The sequence below is a fragment of the Sceloporus occidentalis genome, unplaced genomic scaffold (genome assembly GCF_023333645.1).
Source record: "Sceloporus occidentalis isolate IW3139 unplaced genomic scaffold, rSceOcc1.0.p SCAF_20, whole genome shotgun sequence".
Taxonomy (NCBI): Eukaryota; Metazoa; Chordata; class Lepidosauria; order Squamata; family Phrynosomatidae; genus Sceloporus; species Sceloporus occidentalis.
In genome coordinates, this window is record NW_028317000.1 from 12,013,711 (window position 1) to 12,030,279 (window position 16,569).

A 16,569-nucleotide genomic window follows, 5' to 3' on the forward strand; every position below is an offset into this window, starting at 1 on the left:
GGAGGGCGCGGGCTGCTCCAGGAGGCGGCGCCCGCGTCACGCAAAGCCGGTAAAAAGGGAGGGGGCGGAGCTTACGCACTTTGCGCAGCGGCTGGGGAAGTAATAGTAGTAATTCAGCCAGGGTTAGGCCTGGGAGGGAGAAGGCAGGGAAAGGGGGCAGCAGCAAGCATTGGCTACTAGGGAAGAAGACCTGGATCTGGGGGACTGAGTGGGGGGCTTCAGGGGGGGAAGGGTCCAAGGTTCAAGTGCGGGGAGGCTGGGCATTTGGGGAGAGGAGTGTGTGGGGAGCCAAGGGACCCATGGACCAGGGGAGCCTGATGTCTTGAGCCCCATAGAAAATGGACCCTGGGGTCCTTGTGGGGGCAGGAATGAGGGCTATCTGAGGATCCTTTGGGGGCAAAGGAAGTGGGGCAGGGGCTCAGTCTGCTGAGGGAAGAGTCTGGAGACCCTCAAGGGCAAAGCTAGGGCCTAGGGACCCAAAGTAGTGGGCATTTGGGGGGCATTGACAAGTACAGGAAAGGAGGCCTCTTTCTCCAGGTGGGGCTGACTTTTGCCTCTATGCCCCCATAGCAGAGAGGTTTTGGTGTGGGGATGCCAATGGGTATTCGGTGAAGGGATTCGGTGAGGTGACACCAACAGGAATTCAGTGCGGGTATGCCAGTGTGTATTTGGTAAGGGGATGCCAATGGGTATTGGGTAAGGAGATGGATATTTGATAAGGGGATGCCAACAGGAATTTGGTGAGGGGGTGTCAATTGGCATTCGGTGGGATGTCAGTTGGCATTCAGTGAAGGAACACCAACAGGAATTCAATGAGAGGATGCCAATGGTTATTTGGTGAGGGGATGCCAATAGGTATTTGGTGAGGGGGCACCAACCGGAATTTAGTGAAGGGATGTCAATTGGCATTTGGTGAAGGAACACCAATTCGGTGAGGGGATGCCAATGGGCATTCAGTGACACCCCATCCGCATCCCCCCCCCGACATCTCTCCTCCATCCTTCTCATGGAACTGGCACATTGCCTTTGGGAGGGGGTTGGCGCCTTGCGACCCCGAAGGATGTTACCCGTCCCCTAATTTGGAGGGGGGTATCTCTGCCATCTTAAAGAGAGTTGGGGGTTGTGGCGGCGGCCTCCCTCGGCGCCAGCGTTGGGAGCGCGATGCCCTCCTAGCTGAACCGGACCCCCTTCTCGCCATGTTCAAGATGGAGAAGGCCCTCGGCAACCTCAGCGTGGTGGTGCCAGCGTCGCGCCTCACGCCAGCCTTCCCGCCGGCGGTCAAGGTCGGACTCACGGCGCTGTACACGGCCCTCTACGCCTTGCTCTTCCTCTCGGTCTACGCCCAGCTCTGGCTGGTCCTCTTCTACCGCCACAAGAAGTTCAGCTACCAGACGGTCTTCCTTTTCCTCTGCCTCTTCTGGGCCGCCCTACGGACCACCCTCTTCTCCTTCTACTTCAGGAACACCCTCAAGGCCAACCACCTGAGCCCCTTCTTCTTCTGGCTTCTCTACTGCTGCCCCGTCTGCCTCCAGTTCTTCACCTTGACCCTCATGAACCTCTACTTTGCCCAGGTAAATGTTAAAATGGCTGCGCTCACCCAGGTGCCTTGTGAGCAAGGATGCTCCTTTGGACTCTTTGGCGCCGGCTGGGAGCACTGAAAGGGCTTTCGGTACATTTGGTGGTTATATTTTCACATCCGCCCTCAGCACTATTGCACTATCCTTGGTTTCAGTGTCTGCTATCCTCCAGGCATACAGGGTGATTCAAAAAGAACGGTGCGAAACCAAAGAAGAACAGTATGTAGAGAGATCTTGTAGCACCTTTGAGACTAGCTGAAAGAAAGATGTTGGCAGCATGAGCTTTCCAAGACTTTGGTCTACTTGCATCTGAGGAAGTAGACTGAAAGAAAGAAAGCCAGTGGGCAAGTGAGGCACCAGGGTTTGCATGCGCTCGCTCTTCTTTCCCATGTGCCTTGGCCAGCTGAAGCAAGCTAGCCAAAGCACTGGGAAAGGCAGGAAGGGTGCATGCGTGTGCGTGTGCACCTCTCCTTACCCATTGCCTTGGCTTGCTGGGCCCAGAGCACCAGGGTAGTGGGGAAGGAGGGGGGCAAGCCCTTGCCTCTTTTTCTCTGCTTCTCTTGGCAGAGAATTGGGGGACCTACACACATACACATACCATGGCGAGGGAAAGAACCAACCGTGTGTCACCCCTCCTATGTGGTGTCACCCAATGTGGTTTGCACCCCTCCCGCAGTGATGCCACTGGTGGGCTATACTGCCAAAGTAAATTGCAGACTGCCTACCTGGCAGAAACAAGAACCCTGATTCTAGTTGCAATAGCCTAGAGTTTTGGGGTGCATCAATAAAAAGCCATTTTGAAAACAATACAGTTCAATCAATTTTCCCACCCACTTCAAATTTAGAGAGTGCAGGACTTGGGGCATGAAAATGGGCCGAGGGCTGCAGGTAGACTTGAGGTAGGCTGCATGGACTACAGTTTTCCCACCTCTGGTCTAGATGTTGGTGTCCATGGTTGAAATATATTACTGCTAGTATTATGTCAGGGATGTGCTCACTTTGGATTCATACACCAGGGGTTCCTTGCAACTGTATGATTTTATGATTCTGTGTTGTTCTTAAAACAGTGATTTCAGGACACTGCGATTTGGAGTTGTTAATGATTTATGAGTCTTCCTAGTATTAAGTAGACAGAGTAAATTGCAAACAAGGGGAGGAAATAATAATACATTAAAAATAAACATTTGAATTAAAAGCCACAGAATTACCGAAGGAACCACAAAGGTGCAGTTTAGAAATAATTAAAATTGGCAGCAGAATGAATTATAAAGAGACCATTATGCACTCCTCCATTGGAATCAGTCACATGGAACACACTGGGGCTTGGGTCTGGTTAGACATGCATAGGATTGCACTATGAACATGTTTCTAGTTTATGCCTGAAAGACAACTGGGGGCACAGCCAGATAGTTTCACAGAGACAATGCTCCACAATTTCAACATCATAGAGAAGGCCCTGTTTCTGGTGTTCACTTGCTTGACCTCTAGTGGCCATGGCTCAGTGGGCTGGCCCTCCAAAACAAACCTTAAAACCCAGTGAGGTTGGTACAGGAACAGACATGTTCCTGAGTAGCAGAGACCCAGTTTATAGGGCAGATTTTATTACTATTGTTTTTTCTTTAAATTTAATAACCGAGTTATAATTTGGTTGGCCTCAAATTGCAGCTGTGAACCAGGAAGTCCTTGGACATTCAAATCTCACCTTGCTCTGTACTCACACCACACCACCTCTGCAGTACAGAGATAATCTTCCCCTAGCTGAGGTATGAGGAACCTGTCCCACAGGCTCATGTGAACCGAAATCCAGCAACATGTGGAGATCCATGTGTTCCCCAGCCCTGTCCTAGGTTGAGCAGGTGTCAAAATCACTGAGATATATTTGTCAGCTATTTAGAATCCATACACTTGAAAACCACCACATTTCTTGACGTTTTGGACAGGCTCTGACAGCTAAATACTGCAGAAATGGAGGTGATCTGGTTAGGCTTTTACTGTGGCCACACAGACCTGCGTAGTTCTTCCCGGTCTCTCCCATACCCCCTTGTGTCAACTGTCTACATATATCACGCTGTGGCTCCAAAGGTCTCTTTAGTTTGTTGGCTACTGATTTACTTTCCTGGAATAAGTCACTTGGGGTAGCAGCAGCATTTCCCAACTGTAGTGGGTCTTTTGCCACTAAGCAATATATATATATACATACACACACACACACACACACACACACACACACACACACACATACTGGACCTTGGAACATGGATGGTTGTGGGGCAAACATGTCCCTTTTGTGAGCAGGACATACAGCTCAGAAGTGAGTGCTGTTCTTTGCTACCAAGCTGTTGAGCTTCAGACTCTGTGGTGGCGAGTGGAAAGATCGATGTTGCCCCAAACTGACCTCTTTTTTCTTCCATCTAACAGTTCCTCCCTCTAGTAGCAAACTTATTGGTGAATGCTAAAATGAGACTACCAAGAAATAAGAGGGAGGTATCAGCACACTTGTGAGAATGTGGTGTGCAAAATAATCATGCCCATCATAATCATAAACACTGAGAGAGCAAAAGCCAATGAGTTTTTTGATGCATCTTGAGCATGCTTAGAAAAATGACATTTTGGTGTCATTTAACAAAAGAGGAAGGTCTTGAAAGAGTGGGTTGCCCCACTGAGAGAGCGTGTCTGGCTAGAATATTCTTTAAGGTCATTCCTGTTAAGAGGTGAGGGTATGCTGCAACATATTGTGTGGCACACACTCCCTTTTCCCTTGCAAATGCTAATCTCTGCCTCTTTCCTATCTGCTCCAGGTGGTTTTCAAGGCCAAAGCAAAATACCGCCCTGAACTGACCAAAGGCCTGTGAGTATCTGCGTGCGTCTGTGGATGATATTGTAATATCATTAAGCTTAACTCCAGCCTCCAGATGTGTGTTGGACTACAACTGCTGCTACCACAACCAGCATGTGAAGTGGCCATGCTGATAGACCACTCTCTCTTTGGGATATGGGAGAGATATGGAGATACCTTAGTGGAAGAGTGGTCAGAATAAAGAACCCAGTACAGCCCATCTAGAGGCCACCATCTTAGGAAGCCGGACTGGCACATCCTCATTTCCCACACATTCCTCCTTGTGGGGAAGTAGCTGTTTTTAAAAAGGTTAATTTTATTTTTCAGACCTTCTTTCTTTTAACAAATGAAACAAATTCCAAAGCAGTTCTTGACATGAGATCTTCAATATAACGGGCAAAATAAATCCAGGATGTGAAATTATAAATAGGGAAATAATCGCAATAGACTAAATATATACTCCTGCAGCAGCACTACATAGCCGCATCTTCTAGTAGAACTGTAGAAACTGTAGCTATGAAACCATTTCATCCTAAAGCTTTCTTGGGGTGGGCTTGAGCTGAACATGTAGAGGATAATAGAATCATATGGGCTTAGGGAGCTGGATATGTTTAGCCTGGGGAAGAGGAAGCTAAGAGGTGACATGATAGCCATGTTTAAATATTTGAAAGGGTGTCATGTTGAGGATGGAGCAAGTTTGTTTTCTGCTGCTCCGGAGACTAGGAGGCAGAGCAATGGATTCAAGCTACAGGAAAAAAGATTCCACTTAAACATTAGGAAGCACTTCCTGATGGTGAAAGCTGTTGAACAGTGGAATATGCAGCCTTAGAGAGTGGTAGAGTCTCCTTTGGAGGTTTTAAAGCAGAGTCTGGATGGGGGTGCTTTGATGGTGTCTTCCTGCATGGCAGAGGGCTGGACTGGATGGTCCCTGTGGTCTCTTCCAGCTCTAGGATTCTATGATCGTATCTTAGTGAACCTCTGTGGAAGGGGACTTCTAGAGGTTCAGTGCTGGGACTAAAGAAAAGCCCGCCCTCTTCCTGACAGCAGCCTGGCAGCTACATTTAGGAACACTGACCAAGGCCTTAAATGCTAAAGGGAGCATACTAAGAGTCACACACAGAAGATGTGCCCAGTTATTGAAATATAGCAGAACATGTGGCCTTCCAAATGTTGTTGGACTGCAGCTCCTACGTTGCTCACCATTGGCTGATGGAGATTACAGTACCAACAGCATCCAGTTTGCTTATCTCTGGAATGTAGGCAGGAGTTTTCTTCTGTTTTACAGCCAAACATTTCTCTCCTTGTCTCCTGTACCCAGATGGATGCACCCAGAGTTTCAGGTGGAAAACACTAGCTTCAACCAATACACAGGAGATCGCTCTTTCCATATGTTTCTGTTCTGATAGCAGAATAGAACATACCATTTTGGGGAGCAGTCAACCTTGTGAACAACAGCTGCTGGTGACAAGAAACCCAGAAGTACTGTTGGCTGAGTTTGAAGATAAAGCGAGCTTGTTTTCTGCTGCTCTGTAGGGTAGACCCCAAATCAGTAGATTCAAATGACAAGAAAGACAATTCTGACTTAAGCATTCAGAAGGGTTTCCTGACAGTAAAAGCTGTTTAATAGTAGACTAGACTAATAGAGGAGGTAGTGGGCACTCCTTTGTTAAAGAGAGGTTGCCTGTCTGCCTCTCAGGGGTACTTTGGTGATGAGTTCCTGCACTGGCAGAGGTTGGAGTAGATGGAAGCCTCCTACCTCAGTGATTGTATTATTCATTATTTTTAAAGTTTTCTGCAGTACCCAACATCTCTTTTTTCCCTTTCCTTAGGTTGGTGGTGCGAGGGGCATGCCTGGGTGCCAGCATCGTCTTCTTGGCTGTGAATGTGGCATGTGCTGTGCTGGTACGGGCACGCCGGGCTGAGCCCTGGGCAGTGGTCCTGGCACGAGTACTCATCAGCGATTCACTCTTTGTGCTCGGGGCTGTCTCTCTTGCCCTGTGCCTCTGCCTCGTGGCCCGTGGCTCTCCTTCAACCCGCATCTATCTAGAAGCTAAGGTGCGTTATTTCTCTGAGGAAGGTGGGGCCTGTTATTTCTCATTTCTAATAGGCTAGTAAATTGCACACTGCTGAAAAAGGCCATTCTAAGTGGAGATGTCAGAGTCTGAACCTGGGGCTTTCTGCATGGGTGACCAAAATGGTGAAACGTCTGGAAACCATGCCCTATGAGGAATGACTTAGGGAGCTGGATACAGTATGTTTAGCTGGGAGAATAAAAGGTTAAGACATGATATGATAGCTCTGTTTAAAAATTTGAAGGGATGTCACATTGAAGATGGAGCAACTTTATTTTCTGCAGCTCTAGAGAATAGGACCTGGAGAAATAGGACCTGGAGAAATGGATTCAAACAGCAGGAAAAGATATTTCCACCTCAACGTTAGGAAGAATTTCCTGACAAGAAGAACTGTTTGACAGTGGAACACATTCCATCGGAGTTTGATGGAGTCTCCTTCTTTGGAGCTTTTTAAACACTGTCTGTCGGTGGTATTTTGATGTGTATTCCTGCATGAAGAGGGTTGGACTGGATGTCCATTGAGGTCTCATTCAATTCTATGATTCTATATCATTTGTGCTCAAGCAGCCTCTACTTGACACCTTTCTTTTTCCTTGGACAGTATCATTTTGGACTACAAATGCCAGAATCCCCTAGCCAGCATGTCAGGTTTTGCTGGAGAATTCTGGCAGTCAGAGTCCCAAAAGGTGTTTCTGAATGTTGCTGTGTACCTAGAGGAATACGGACCTCCAAACGAAGGTGATTTATTCGGTTACTTAGCACAGTGAACTATACTCTGCAAATGTTGTGCCTTTAGAAATAAGACAAGACTTGGTTTGGAGTTCTCCTTAACAGGTTATGTCTACTTTTTCCTTTTTTTTGTAACAGGGCACCACGCTGTGCCAAACTGCTGCCATGGGTGGCACCATCGTCTTGCTGTATGCCAGCCGAGCTTGCTACAACCTGGTGGCCTTGGCACTTTCCTCCCGCACGCGCCTCGATTCCTTTGATTACGACTGGTACAATGTATCTGACCAGGTGAGTGAGACAAGAGTAAAGTTCAACCACACCTCAGTGCTCCATTTCCAAGTACTGTACTAAGACAGCCTCCTCCAATTTTGTACTTAATAGATGTTGTGCTTAATAGAATAGGGGGCTGTGGTCTGATATAACCAGAAGGTGTCGTTTTGATGAAAGCTGCATTATGGACTCAAAAGGATGAACATAAAGGAGACAGAAGTTAGAATGGGGTGCACTGATAGACCTCTGGGTTGTCAGCCATAGATCTCCAAGGGATTGTATCTTCCAGTAGTTTAAATATTAGAAGTGCAAAAACAACAACAACTCAACCCCCAAACCCAAATTACTTGCCGTAACTACCCTCGTATGGGAATCATCTAGTTGTCTTTGCCCATGTCTTTGTGAAGTTGTGCTGTGCAATCTTAGTCTGGTATTAAAATCCCAAATAAGTTACGACTCACATCTAGGTTTCTGCTTGTATATGCAAGCTCCAGGTGATGGTGGTGGTAGCTTGCAGTAGACAGTTGGTTCTCCCTGCCCCAGTCTCTAGTTGCTACTAAATACTTGGGCTCTCTTGAGAAAAATAAATTGCCCACAAGCCTGATGTCTGTCCATCCGCAGTCTTAAGGAAGGAGTAGACATGAGATAACCAAATCTCAACCATTTTAGAGCAGTAACCAGCAATCTGTGACACTCTGGATGGTGTTGGGCTGCAGTTCCCATGTGGCTTGGCCTTGGCTTATGTTGGTTGGGGCTGATCAGTGCTGCAATCCAAGAACATCTAGAGGGTCACTCCAGGAGGAACTGCCACATTCCCATCCCATACAAATTGGGGGTTGGGAGAGAGAGAGATGGGATGGGGCTGAAAGTTTGACTGTTGTGATCAGACTGCTAACCACCACCAATGGTGATTCCACCTCAGATCATGACACTCTTCCTAAGGGTATCCTCAGTGGATCCTCTTCCACTAAAGCAGTTGTGGATTTTAGCTTTAACTCTGAGCATATTGACCAGGTCTTTATTAATATCCTAACTTTAATTGTATGGATGCCACCTCTCATTTCTCTTATTATTCTACAACACATAAACACTTGTCATTATAGTTTTCCTTTTTTTAAACCCGCTACGGACCAAGCAGACTTAACACAGTCTCTATCTTTCTGTCGCTCTTTCTTCAAAGCATAGACTCACTCCCTCTCCTAATGCCTTCATCCAAACCCTCATCCTACCTGCTCTTACCTTCAATGTCACATCCTTCCAGCAGCCTCTCCCACTGTCTCTTTCCACTCTATACAAATTACAAGAAAAGAAAGTCCCCTTGAACATTAGGAAGAACGTTCCTATAAGAACTGTTTGACAATGAAATATACTGCCTTGTAGGATGGTGTGCTCTCCTTCTTTGGAGGTCTCTAAACAGAAGTTAGATCAGCATCTTTCTGGAGGGCCATGGTTGTTTAGGTGGCCCTTCTGGAACCTGCCAACTCTAAGATTCTATGATTTAAAATGCACTACAGTGAACAACTTACACCTGTTGTGTGGTCTACACAGTCTTATCCATACTTACTATATAATATCACCACACTAGAGCATAAGCTATGATATGACTTATGTAATATCACAAGTTGGCCTTTAATGTTTGGTTTGGCTTAGTTACTTGGGATGGCATGTGTTGGGCATCATACAGGCAACATGCAGTTGTGCCTCTCAAATCCCTGCATTGAGCAGGTGTGAGGGGGGAGGTTGAACCTGACAGCTCCTGGGACACCCCTATAATTCTATGATTCTATACATATTTTTATTCTTTGGTGGTAGAGGACAAAAGAAGAATTGCCAAAAGGATTAAAAGGAAAGGTGAAGGTTTTCATGGTTGGGATCCATAATTTTTGTGGCATTTTTGGGCTATGTGGCTGTGTTCTGGAAAAGTTTATTCCTGACGTTTCACCAGCCACAGATGCTGGCAAAATATCAGGAATAAACTCTTCCAGAACACAGCCGCATAGCCCGAAAATGCCACAAAAAACAAAAAAACAAAAAGAAATTTGCCACTCTTAGAAGCCCCCAGGAGCAGCTGTTCTTTCTTCCGAGAAGGCATTCATCTTGCTTTGTTCCCAAAAGGGGTTTTAGGAAATTGGAAGTGGACTTTTGACCACTTCGAGTTGGGGTTTTGAAGAGCTGCATGGGTCCCAATGGAAGGAGGTGGTCTCTTGCAGCCATTATGCCATTATCATTTTTCAAGAACATAATTGGGGTGTGGGAATTGGGCTGTAGATATGGAGGTCTGGTCCCCCACTTCTGAGGTGTCTCCCTGCTCTATCCACTTCCAGGCAGATCTGATTACAGACCTAGGCGATCAAGGCTATGTTGTCTTTGGCCTCATTCTCTTTGTTTGGGAATTGTTGCCCACGACATTATTAGTTGGCTTCTTCCGGGTACACCGGCCAGCTCAAGATATGGTGAGTGTGATGACTGTTTAGGAATGAACTCCCGTAAAGTTTTGATAGGAGACCAGAAACAGAGGGAGCTGGGTGTGTGAGAATGGCTGTTATTTATTGGATCTTTCCAATAGCTGTAAGCATGTCACACAATACAGGATCCCACTTCAGGCCTAGGTGGCTTCTGAAGTATCTCAGGCTTCTGCACTGTGTAATTCCTTCTAAAAGGTGCAAGATGCTAGTTCTTGTAATGTGGAAAGCACAAAGAACCAGTGATTTTAGGAAGGAGGCATTATTATTCCAACTGTATTCTCCCAACCTCTCTGCCAAGGGCACAATCCTCCAGCTGTGTCCTGTTTAAAGAAAGTGACACTATCCAGGAAGAGAACTTCATCCTGCCAACCTTGAAGGACAGGGTAGGGATAGGTAGTTTGAAGGAGGCCTTCATAGTAATGACTTCTTTCTTTCTGTAGAGTGCCAGTCGTGTCTTCAACCGGCAGCTTGGAGTCTCTCGTTCTTATTTCTTTGATCACCTGGGACAGCGTGATAGTGAAGGACTCACTAGCAGGTAACTACTCTTTGTCACATAGACACTATACAAGCCTTTTACTTCAGGATTTTAGGAACATAGCCTTACCAGAATCAGATACAGTAGAGCCTCGGGTTACGAAATTAATTCGTTCCGCGGCCGCTTTCGTAACCCGAACGGCTTTCGCAAGCCGAATCCCCATAGCCGCTAATGGGGAAAAGCCGCGATTTGGTGTAAAATCGCGCCGAAAAGCACCAAAAGTTTTTTCGGGACCCGAAAAAACTTTCGTAACCCGGATCAATAATTTCCTATGGGTTTTTTTCGGGTCCCGAAAAATTCGTAACCCGGGTATTTCGTATCCCGAGGTTCCACTGTAATTGATCTGGCCAGCTTACAGAAGGGTGGCACACAGGTCTTTCTTAGCCCAACCAGCAAGCTACAAAGCCCAAAGGGATCTTTCGCAATGCCAGCTCTACCTGGAGATGCTAGGGCTGAAAACTGAAATCTTTTATATGCAAAGCACAGGTTTTGCTAGCAAGCTTACAGTCTTCCTTCTAAAAATACAACAAGGTTCAAGTTCTGGTTGTTCTGGTTTCAGCAGAAATGTAAGACGGTGCCAGAGCAGACCTTTATTCCATGTAGATGAGCAATGTCTACATTGACCAGCTGCAGCTCCAGAGGGTTTCTGACAAGGATCACTATTAGGTGTGCCTGAAGATACCAGGGAATGCAATATAGTATTTTCTCCGTGTGCAGAACAAAGACACTACCACTGAGTTGTGTTCCTTCTCTTGAAAAATGTTGTGACATTTCAGACCTTATGGTTCTGAATCAAGGGCTGCTTTAAACAGAAAACTAAGAAGCTGATTTATACAATATTTTATAGCTAGGTACTGTCCATGCTGACTGACATTAGTTCTCCATGATTTCAGACAGAGAGACTTCTTCCCCACTATTGATATCTGAAAATGCCAGGGATTGGGTCTAGAGCCTTTTGGACATAAAGCAGATGCTCTACCAACCTTGATGTGGATGTGACCATCTTTTTCAAAAGGCAGATACCAGTTACTCACTCTAATATTCAGACTTACCTTGCCTCAGTCAGCATTGCCCTATTCCTGAGTAGTAGATGCTAGGCATTGGTTCCACTGCCTGACCAAGGATTGATGGGAGTTCACCCATTTAGAAACCAAATTAAAAACAAGAGTCTCACCTAGCTTGAACGATAAATGTTAAGTTGAAAGCTGTGATTCTGTCTGTGAACACTGGGTGGTGTGTCTCTGTCCCTTTGCATCTCCCTGGTAATAGATCTGTACAGCTTTCTTGTACCGGAAATGTCAGGGACGCATTGGGAAACGTGTGGTCCTCCAGATGTTATTAGACTGCTGCTCCCATCATCCTTAGTTAGTAATGCCAATGGTGATGGAAGATGAGACTTGTAGTCTTAATGCTATGTGGAAGAGCAGACATTCTGTGTTCTTTTGGTGGATATCAGCTCATTTTAATACTGAGAAAGACTAGTGTTGGTAAGGACCACCCTCCCAATAAATCTTGGATTTTCAAAAGGTGGTTTTTCTCAGATCACAGAGTAAGGGAAGAGGTATCCACAGTAAGGAAGGGACATATAAGTGGAAGCTACCAGAGAAAGAGAATTCTTCTCAGAGGCAGGAAGTGTGCAACTTCAACAATGATCTTTAATATATATTTTTTTCATTCTTTTCCTTCCCCCACCTGACTTGCTTCCTCCACCCGAATCCTTTTCAGCCTGACTGGACGACTGGCCAGCGGCAGCTGGTACGGTTCAATTAACCGCAGCGGGGATCAGGACTGGTTTGGGGGCCACCCTCCCACGGCTCCCCTTCTCTTCTCGCAGGCAGCCGCTCCTGGTGGCCATCACCACAGCCTCTATTCCACCCCACAGAACTGAGGAATGTAGGAGGGTTTGCAGCTGGCAGCCCAAGAAATCACTACTGATGCAGGAATGTGTGCGTATAAAATGGGGAAGGAAGGAATCCACACTTTATAACCACCGCCACCACCCATTCTGCAAACTCTTTAGCCCAGAAAACCCAGCTCATTTCATTAGCTGTAGAGCTGGTGAGCTGTTTTGCTGGCTTCTTGGTCTCAATGCTTGAAACCACACCTTCCCTAAATACCTCTTTGTTCCTCTCCCAAGTATTTAACCCATCGTATCCTGAGAACTCTGGCACTTTAAAATCAGGAGAGGGTCAGATTGATCTGTGCTGTCCTTATTCCAATGAATTCTGATCAGAATGGGCTGAGGGGAGGCACTCTCTTTTCTCGCAAACCGCTGTGAGCCGGTAGCCGCCATGTTTTGGAGTAGCGTTTTCTGTCCTACGCTAGACATGCTGCAGTTTTGGTGCTGTTCAAATTGCGCCCCTCTCCTCACACTCTACAATAAAGTCAACTTTGTGTTAGTGACGCCGTGTGCAGTGGTGCTTTTGTGGCGGCACTACGGGGCAGCGTTGGTGGGGCAAAGATTTTAAGCACAGCGTTCTGTAAGGAGATGGGAAAGCAGAAAAGATTTGGTGCATTTAGTGTATTGTTAGTAAGCTAAAAATCTTATTTAAATATCTTTACATTAGAATAGGATTTAAAAACAATTAAGGGCCTGTACAGACAGGCCAAATAAAGCTGCTTTGAGTCACTTTGGAGGTATGCTGTTTAAACGATGCATGTGTTAAGAGTCCAGAAGTTGCGCCAAAGCCACGCTGCAGTTCTAAGGACTGGAGCATGGCTTTGGTGTGGCTTCTGGCCTCTTAGGACGCAGGCATCGTTTAAACAGCATACCTCCAAAGTGAACCAAAGCAGCGTTATTTTGGCCTGTCTGTATGGGCCCTAAGTTTATATCAAATTGTCATTTAGGTTAAGTGGCAGCACTAAAAATTGCCTTGCCAGAATGAAGCTGAAAAATACTGCCCTCCAGCAATCTAGTCACTGTTAAGAAATGTGGAGAGAAGAAAACAAGTATGAATTTTTCAAGGCCCCATTTTTTATTCATTCCAGCAAAACCCATATTTTGCTTTTCCCTTCTTCTTCGCTTATACTCTAATCTCTTTACTCCCATCCATTTTCCTTACTGATTTTAAATTGGATCCCTGCAAAAGTCCCAAAACTAAGAGTGTCAGTATTCAGTTTCCTGGGACAGATGAGGAATCTCTCTGCGGCGCATAATGTTGAACGCAGGAGGATCATCTGGATGCAGAGATCACCTGCCTTTGCTGCTGCTTGGATTAAAATCTTTTAATGTTGGAGCCAGCTAAATGATGATACTTTCATTATGGACCAAAGCAAGCAGTTTGGCCCTTGTGAGTTACAAGAAGTCATTTTCAAAACAACCCAAGCCTTTAATAAAGCGCCAACCATGTAAAAATTGTCAGCTCCTTTGTACTTTCTTATTTAAAAAGAATAATTCTGGGAGTCTGTTCAAGGTTGGGTTAACGCTAAAATTCCGATTTAAATTAAATCAAACCGTTCAATTGAAAAAATAACAATAAAATGACTTTATGTTAGAATCTATCTTAATAACTCATTGACTTTAACTAGCTGGGTTCTTTTTTTATTTGGCTGAACTCTGGAAGCAAAGGCTTTATTGTTTTTAATCTGAGAAAGCTTTGTTGATATTCAGACATGATGAGGTCTCCAGAAAATGTTTCCTCAGCTGTTTCCCTTCTTAAATGAACACAACAGCGATTGACTGCTTCTGCATTAACTTTCAACATCTCCATAAACTCAAAAGTGATGAGTCTGGCTTCCCTCTTTGGCTGTAGTTTGATAGTCATTGTGGGAATAATTTGAAATTAAAGATTCAAATATCACATTTGAGTCTACTGTTTTTAAACAGATCTCCCCAACTGCATGCCCTCCAGATGAGTTGGGACTTCGTTTCCCATTATCCCTAGATAGCGATAGTTTAAAACCAGCACATCTGGAGGGCCCCATGTTAGAAAAGTCTGTTTATATATATAGGTTGAGTAGCCCTTGTCCAAAATGTTTGGATGGTGGTGTTTTGGATTTTGGAATATTTGCATATGTATTATCTTGCAAATGGGATTCAAGTCTAAATATGAAGTTTGTGTATGTTTCCTGGACACTTACACACATAGCCTGAAGGTAGGTTTATACACAATATTTTTAATTTTGTTCATGAAGCAAAGTATATACACTGAACCATCAAAAAAACAAACATGTCACTATCTCAGCCGTCCATGTTGACAACGTTGGAGTACTGTATTTTGGAATTCTGTATAAGGGATACTTAACCCTTAATTTATTATTATTTTATTTTCTTATACTGTATAATAACAATAGGATTTATTTATATGCCACCCAAACACTGGGAATCCTGCCATTCTCCCAGCATAATACAGTGGTTCCCAAACTTTGATCCTCCAGATGTTTTGGACCTCAACCCCCAGAATTCCAGATAGTTGGCTGGGACCTCTGGGAGCTGCGGTCCAAAACATCTGGAGGACCAAAATCTGGGGTCCGCTGCTGTAATGAATGGCCAGTTATTTGAACATCGACAATGACTTCCGATATCTCTGCAATTCCTGTGGTTTTCAGGACAGAAAATGGCATCATTTATTATGGAATGACAAATTCCAGTTGGTCCTGTTCCTTCTCTAGATCAGGATCCACCTTTTTGCCATTCTTGGGGGCTCCAATATTTAAAATCAAAAATGCTGGACCTATCCAGCCGTTTGTAATAAGGAGATTCATGGCAGTGATTTTACAGTGAAAAGGTGCGGTGCATGTTAGCTGATAAAAGATTAATTCTGAATGTCAGTCAGTGTAAGGAATAATGTAAGGAAGGTGTTCCTTGTCAAATTAACTTATTAATAAACATATATATATTTTTTGTGATCATTGGCCAGTACAGACAACTACTGTAAATTTCTGAATCCTCTAAAGATATCTATCCCAACCCACCCTCACCACAGGACAACAACACGCATGTCTTCCAAACTCTGGCAGGTACAAGGCTGTATCCGCACTGCAGAAATAATCCAGTTTGATGCCGCTTTAATTGCTATGGTTCAATGCTACGTATTGTATTCTGGAAATTAGTTTTGTGAGAGATTTAGGGCCTGAACGGACAGGCCAAAATAAAGCTGCTTGGAGATATGCTGTTTAAATGAAACATGCATCTAAAGAGGCCGGATGCTGCACCAAAGCTGTGCTGTAGTACTTAGGACTGGAGCATGGCTTTGGCACAGCTTCCAGCCTCTTAGGATGCATGCAGCATTTAAACAGCATACCTCTAAAGTGACCTTTATTTTGGCCTGTCTGTTAGGTCCCTATCTCAGAGACCTCTGGTGCCACAACAAACGGCAGTTCCAAGAATTCCATAACATTGAGCCATGGCAGTTCAAGGGGTGTCAAACTGGATTATTCCTGCAGTGCGGATGCAGCCCAAGAATGGAAGAAGCAAAGGCTTCTCTGCTCAGAATTCCTGTTGAAGAACATGGAGCCCAAATATCCTCTAGCAGATGAAGGAGGACAAGGTTAAACTCAAAGATATTGCCAAACAATTTCAGAGGTGACAGTGACAGGCTGCATCCACGCTGCAGAAATAATCCAGGTTGACACTGCTTTAACTGTCATGGCTCAATGCCATGGAATTTATACTTTGCTGTGGCACCAGAGCGCTCTGATAGAGAAGGCAAAATGTCTCATGAAACTACAAATCCCAGAAATTTCATAGCCTTGAGCCATGGCAGTTAAAGCGGTGTCAAATCTGGGTTATTTTTGCAGTGCAGATGCAGCCACAATGATTCTTGGGGTAGACGCTGCTTCTGTTCAGAAGCTCTGCCTTGATAGACAAGGAGTAGGGCCTGCTGCAACTTTACGATTCAAATTTGGGCCTTATTTCTTTTCTTAATGGAAGAAAAGTCTGGGCCTTCTGAGTGTATGCTAATTCCCATCGGTTTAAAAAATAAGTTACTTGGTGCCTTCACTTACTAGTTTGAGATTTCATTCTCTGAAAAATGGCCAACTTTACCTAAGAATGCACTGTGCTTGAGAATGCAAGAAGAAACTGAACAGACAACGAACAGCCATGTATGTCAGTTTGCAATACATTTGCAACACGAACCCTAGA

At 45.0% G+C, this 16,569-nt stretch overlaps 1 protein-coding gene across 2 annotated transcripts; it reads left to right on the plus strand.

Moving 5' to 3' along the window:
• Positions 1 to 245: 245 nt before the first annotated feature.
• GPR137 (G protein-coupled receptor 137) lies at positions 246 to 12,887 on the plus strand. 2 transcript variants are annotated; one of them, XM_089483101.1, is made up of 7 exons: positions 246 to 1,571; positions 4,376 to 4,425; positions 6,243 to 6,468; positions 7,353 to 7,502; positions 9,809 to 9,937; positions 10,390 to 10,484; positions 12,210 to 12,887. In XM_089483101.1, the coding sequence occupies exons 1-7, from the start codon at positions 1,197 to 1,199 to the stop codon at positions 12,370 to 12,372; spliced, it is 1,188 nt and encodes a 395-aa protein (XP_089339227.1). In that variant the 5' UTR covers positions 246 to 1,196; the 3' UTR covers positions 12,373 to 12,887. The 2 variants fall into 2 exon arrangements, with proteins under 2 accessions (XP_089339227.1, XP_089339228.1); XM_089483102.1 differs by lacking the exon at positions 9,809 to 9,937.
• The last annotated feature ends 3,682 nt before the right edge of the window (positions 12,888 to 16,569 follow it).

What these genes read in the sequence shown, in the direction of transcription:
- GPR137 (XM_089483101.1), top strand. Translation starts at nt 1,197, where the DNA reads ATGTTCAAGATGGAGAAGGCCCTCGGCAACCTCAGCGTGGTGGTGCCA. An exon ending in GCATCTATCTAGAAGCTAAG is followed by an intron (nt 6,469 to 7,352) that starts GTGCGTTATTTC and finishes TTTTTGTAACAG; the next exon opens with GGCACCACGCTGTGCCAAAC. An exon ending in GGTACAATGTATCTGACCAG is followed by an intron (nt 7,503 to 9,808) that starts GTGAGTGAGACA and finishes ATCCACTTCCAG; the next exon opens with GCAGATCTGATTACAGACCT.